This window comes from Pristiophorus japonicus, chromosome 11 (assembly GCF_044704955.1).
Source record: "Pristiophorus japonicus isolate sPriJap1 chromosome 11, sPriJap1.hap1, whole genome shotgun sequence".
Classification (NCBI taxonomy): Eukaryota; Metazoa; Chordata; class Chondrichthyes; family Pristiophoridae; genus Pristiophorus; species Pristiophorus japonicus.
Genome location: NC_091987.1, coordinates 24,737,817 through 24,743,816, shown reverse-complemented (window position 1 = coordinate 24,743,816; position 6,000 = coordinate 24,737,817). Strand labels below are relative to the sequence as shown.

The 6,000-nt window shown below is 52.5% G+C and overlaps 1 protein-coding gene across 1 annotated transcript in view; it reads left to right on the top strand.

Annotated features, from left to right (window-relative positions):
- The first annotated feature begins 1,215 nt into the window (after positions 1-1,215).
- The window catches only part of u2af1 (U2 small nuclear RNA auxiliary factor 1), a 45,001-nt gene continuing 40,216 nt past the window's right edge, over positions 1,216-6,000 (top strand). The window contains exon 1 of the mRNA XM_070892875.1: positions 1,216-1,309. Within this exon, the coding sequence (XP_070748976.1) occupies positions 1,266-1,309 (44 nt within the window). The 5' untranslated portion in view covers positions 1,216-1,265. The remainder of the gene's footprint in view (positions 1,310-6,000) is intronic.

Genomic DNA, 6,000 nt, shown 5'->3' with positions numbered 1-6,000 from the left:
GAGGTCGGTGAGTCGGGACCCTGAGGTCGGCGAGTCGGGACCCTGAGGTCAGCAGGACCCTGAGGTCGGTGAGTCGGGACCCTGAGGTCAGCGGGACCCTGAGGTCGGTGGGTCGGGACCCTGAGGTCGGTGGGTCGGGACCCTGAGGTCAGCGGGACCCTGAGGTTGGTGGGTCGGGACCCTGAGGTCGGTGGGTCGGGACCCTGAGGTCAGCGGGACCCTGAGGTCGGTGGGTCGGGACCCTGAGGTCGGTGGGTCGGGACCCTGAGGTCGGTGAGTCGGGACCCTGAGGTCGGTGGGTCGGGACCCTGAGGTCGGTGGGTCGGGACCCTGAGGTTGGCGAGTCGGGACCTTGAAGTCGGTGAGTCGGGACCCTGTCAGCGGGACCCTGAGGTCGGTGGGTCGGGACCCTGAGGTCAGCGGGACCCTAAGGTCGGCGAGTCGGGACCCTGAGGTCAGTGTCGGGACCCTGAGGTCAGTGAGTCGGGACGCTGAGGTTGGCGGGGCTGAGGTCGGTGAGTTGGGACCCTGAGGTCGGCGCCCATCCCCGGGCCCTGCCTCTGCCCCATCCCCTGGCCCTGCCTGATCCCCGGGCCCTGCCCCATCCCTGGGCCCTGCCCCACTCCCTTACCCAGCCCTACTCCTGGGCACTGACCCGCCTCCTGCCCTTCCCCTGGGCCCTGCCCATCACCTGCCCCACCCCGGCCCCTCCCCCTGACCCACCCCACGGCCCTGCCCCTCCCCCACTCCCGCGCACTGCTCCTCCCCCAAGCACTGCGCATCTCCCTGCCCCACCCCCCGGGCACCGCACCTCCCCCTGCCCCTCCCCCAGGCACTGCCCCACCCCCGAGCCTGCCCCTCCCCCACACCCGGGCTCTGCCCCTGCCCCACCCCCGGACCCTGTCCCTCCCCCGGGCCCTGCCCCTGCCCCACCCTCTGGGCCCTGTCCCCGGACCCTGCCACATCACTGGGCACTGCCCCACCCCCGAGCCTGCCCCTCCCCCTGCCTCACACCCGGGCCCCGGCCCACCCCCGGGCCCCCGGACCCTGTCCCTCCCTCCGGGCACTGCCCCACCCCCGGGCCCGGGACATGTGCTGAGGCCAGGCACAGCATTGCCTAGCAACCGGCCCTCCGCCAATCACAGCCCTGCTGCGCCGCGCGGGCGCTGTGCGAGGTCACGTGCCGGCTTCCCGCGCTGAGACTTTGTGCATCACGTGAGCGCAGAGAGCGGTGACGTAGCGGGCGCGGGCGAGCGCTGCTGAAGATGGCGGAGTATCTGGCCTCGATCTTCGGCACCGAAAAAGACAAGTGAGTGCGGTGGGGGGGCGGGCAGCCTGCCTGCTGGCCGGGGCCACCGGCCCCGGCGCTAGGCTGGGCTATGAGGGCCGCTCGCCCGCCCGGGCTATGAGGCGGGCTCGGTGCCTGGGGCCTAGGCGACATGGCGGCCCGGGAGCTCGCAGCTCGATCACAATGGCGCTGGGCCCGGCTCCCGGGACCGGGCCTGCGGCCTCGCGTGGTGGGTGAGCGGGACGAGCGGCTCGCTCCGCGGGCTCCAGCTCCGCCGGGCCGGGCCCCTGTGTCCGGGGCTCGCTCACCGGACAATGGATGCGCTGGCAGGTCCGGGGGACGGGAGAATGGTCTCACGGCGAGTTATTGGGATCGCGCTGCCTGCCTGGCAGGGCGCTGGGAGCAGTTTCAAACTTTCAAAAGGGAATTGGAGCGATACTTGGGAATCTGCGGGGGATGAGCAGGGGACTGGGGTTCATCAGGTGGCTCCAGCAAAGCGCTCCTGTGCAGTTCAATGGAGCTTTTAGGGATATCATTTATATTTGAGTTTGAGAGTAATTTAGTTAAATCCAAACCTAGGGTCTTAAAGTGAACTATGCATATGAGGGGTGAGTTATCTAAGGTAGGTTGGGAAACTAGATTAAAAGATATGGTAGCTAAGCAAAGGCAAACATTTAAAGAGATTAACAAATATAAGAACATAAGAAATAGGTGCAGGAGTAGGCCCTTAAAGAATAAAAACCCTACAGGAAAATTGGCCCAACCAAAGACTAACGAGAAGTTAAAGACAGTGTTGGATTACAGGAAGAGGCTTATAACATAATCATAATACTGTGGATGCTGGAAATCTGTAATAGAAGCAGAAAGTGCTGGAAATACTCAGTAGGTCAGTCAGGCAGAGATCGTTTCAGGTCATTGACCTGTCACAGGAGGCTTATAATGTTGCCAGAAAGTAGTAAGCCTGAAGTTTGAAAGGATTATAGCACTCAGCAAAGGATGACCAAGAATTGATAAAAGAATGAGTGTAAACTAGCAAGTGACATAAAAAACGATTGGAAAAAGCCGCTAAAGATAATTTTAAAAATAGAGATTAGTGAAAGTAAATGTGAATCCCTTGTAGGCAGAGCCAGGAGAAATGATAATGGGGAATAAAGAAAAGGCAGCGACATTAATCAAGTACTTTGTATCTGCCTTCATGAAAGAAAACACGCAACATTCCAGAAATAGTGGGGAGCCAAGGGTCTAGTGAGGATGAGGTATTTAAAGAAATTAGTATTAGTAAAGAAATAGTACTAGAGAAATTAATGGGACTGAAAGCTGACAAATCCCATGGACCTGGTGGCCTACATCCTAGGGTTTTAAGAGTTGGCTACAGAGATAGTGGAAGTGTTAGTTTTGATCTCCAGAATTCCATAGATACTATAACGGTCCCAGCGGATTGGACGGTAGCAATTACAACCCCGCTATTCAAGAAAGGTGGAAGAGAGAAAAAAGGCAAACATAGGCCAGTTAGCCTGACAACCCCGCTATTCAAGAAAGGTGGAAGAGAGAAAAAAGGCAACTATAGGCCAGTTAGCCTGACATCAGTCATCGGAAAAATGTTAGAATCTATTATTAAGGATGTGGAAGCAGGGCACTTTGAAAATCATAACCTGATTAGGCAGTCAACATTGATGTATGAAAGGGAAATCGTGTTTGACAAATCTTCGTTTTTGAGGTTGTAACTACAGAGTAGATAAAGGGGAACCAGTGGATGTGGTGTATTTGGGTTTTCAAAAAGCCTGCTCCTGATCCGTACATCTTGTGTGAAGGTGTCACAAGAACATACGAATTAGGAGCGGGAGTAGATCTGCCATTCAATAAAATCCTGGCTCATCTCTGACCTCAACTTCATTTTCTTGCACGATCTCCATATCCCTTAATTGCTCTAGAGTTGCAAAATCCATCTATCTCAGCCTTGAATATATTCAGCGATTCAGCATCCACACCCCTTTGGGTTAGAGATTCACAACCCTCTGAGTGAAGAAAATCCTCCTCATCTCTGTCTTAAATGGCCGACCTCTTATCCTGAGACTTTGTCCCCAAGTTCGAGACTCTCCAGCCCATGGAAACAACTTCTCAGCTCTACCCTGTCAATCCCTCTCAGTATGTTTCTGTCAGGCCCATCTGGCACGTTTAAAAAAAAATCCACGCACAGGCATCTTCCACCTTTCAGGATGTAGTTCAAGACCTGGAATATTAGGTCCGTCATTGAAACACCTGTGAGCTCATCCTTTTTTGGCGTGGAAGCAAGTCATCCTCGTTTCAAGGGACTGCCTCTGATGTTTCAATGAGATCACTTCCTTCTAAACCTCCGATTATAAGCCCAGTCTACACAATGTCGTCTCATAGGGCAGCCCCCTCATCCCAGGGATCAGTCGAGTGAACCTTCGTTGCACTGCCACTATGGCAAATATTTCTTTCTCAGATAAGGAGACCAAAACTGTACACAGTACTTCAGGTGTAGTCTCACCAAGGCCCTGTACTCTTGCACTCCAACCCCCTTGCAATAAAGGCCAACACGCCTATTTATTCCTACTGTTTTCCATCTGCTAACCAATCCTCTATTCATGCTAATATATTACACCCAACCCAATGAGCCTTTATCTTGTGTAGCAACCTTTTATTTGCCACCCTATTGCATGTCTTTTGGAAATCCAAATATATTACATCCACTGGTTCCTCTTCACAAGAGGTTATTACACAAAATTAAGGCTCAAGGGATTGGGAATAATTTATTAGCATGGGTGAGGATTGGTTCTCGGATAGAAATAGAGTAGGAATAAACGGATCATTTTCGGGTTGGCAGGCTGTAACTAGTGGGGTGCCACAAGGATCAGTGTTTGGGCCCCAGCTATTCACAATCTAAATGGCTTAGATGAAGGCACCGAGTGCAATGTATCTTAAGTTTATTAACAGTACAAAGCTAGGTGGGAAAGTAAGTTGTGAGGAGGATACAAAGAGTCTGCAAAGCGATATAGACAGGCTAAGTGAGTGGGAAAGAACATGGCAGAAGGAATACAAGTTATCCAATTTGGTAAGAAAACCAGAAAAGCAGAGTATTTTTTAAATGGTGAGAGATTGGGAAATGTTGCTGTTCAGAGGGACCTGGGTGTCCTTGTACACCAATCACTGAAAGTTAACATGCAAGTACAGCAAGCAATTAGGAAAGCAAATACTATGTTCCCCTTTATTACAGGAGGATTGGCGTATAAGAGTAAAGACGTCTTACTGTAATTATACAGGGTCCTGGTGAGACCACACCTGGAGTATTGTGTACAGTTCAGGTTTCCTTACCTAAGGAAGGATATACTTGCCATAGAGAGAGTGCAACGAAGGTTCACCAGACTGATTTCTGGGATGGGGGATTGTCCTATGAAGAAAGATTAAGTAGACTAGGCCTATATTTAAGGGATAGGGTGGGGATTGTGGAGTTAAGGTTGAAAATCAGCCATGATCTTGTTGAATTGCGGAGCAGGCTCGAAGGGCCGTATGGCCTACTCCTGCATCTGATTCTTATGTATATTCCCTAAAGTTTAGAAAAATGAGAGGTGATCTGATTGAAACGTATAAAATTCTTAAGGCACGACAGGGTGGATGCTGGGAGGATGTTTACAATGGCTAGGGGCGTCTAGAACCAGGGGTCACTGTCTCCAAATCAGATGTCGGCCATTTAGGACGGAGATGAGGAGAAATTCTTTCCTCGGGGTTGGGAATCTTTGCAATTCTCTACCCCAGTGGTCTGTGGATTCTACAGTACGTGGGCGATGCTTGCGTCTGCGCACGTTCAGAGGCCGAACTCCCAAGTCATCATCAGCATCTCCACCGAGGCGTACGATAAATGGGCCTTACACTAAACATCCGTAAGACAAAGGTCCTGCACCAACCTGACCCTGTAACACAGCACTGCCCCCCAGTTATCAAAATCCACGGCATGGCCTTGGACAACACGGACCATTTTCTAAACCTCGGAAGCCTATTATCAGCAAGGGCAGACATCGATGATGAGGTCCAACACCGTCTCCAGTGCAGCCTTTAGTTGCCTGAGGAATAGAGAGTTTGAAGACCAGGACCTCAAATCTGGCACCAAGCTTCTGATCTACAGGCAGCAGTAGTACCTGCCCTCCTATACAACTCATCAATGTGAACTATATATAGCAGATACCTCAAAGCGCTGGAGAAGTACCACCAGCGCTGCCTCTGCAAGATCCTGCAAATCCACTGGGAGGATAGATGCACCATATCAGTGTTCTTGTCCAGGCCAACATCCCCAGCATCGAAGCATTGACCACACTCGACCAGCTCTGTTGGGCGGGCCACATCATCCTCGTGCCCGACACGAGACTCCCTACACAAGTGCTCTACTCGGAACTCCTACATGGCAAGCGAGCCCCAGTTGGCAGAGGAAATGTTTCAAGGACACCCTCAAAGCCTCCTTGATAAAGTGTAACATCCCCACTGACACCTGGGAAACACTGCCCAAAGTGAAGTACCTCGAGTCTCATCGCCAAGCGCAGGCAGCAGAAGGAGCGTGCGGCAAACCAGACTCCCCACCCACCCTTTCCCTCAACCACTGTCTGTCCCACCTGTGACAGAGACTGTAATTCCAACATTGGACTGTACAGTCACCTGAGAACTCGCTTAGAGTGGAAGCCGATGATGATGATGGATTT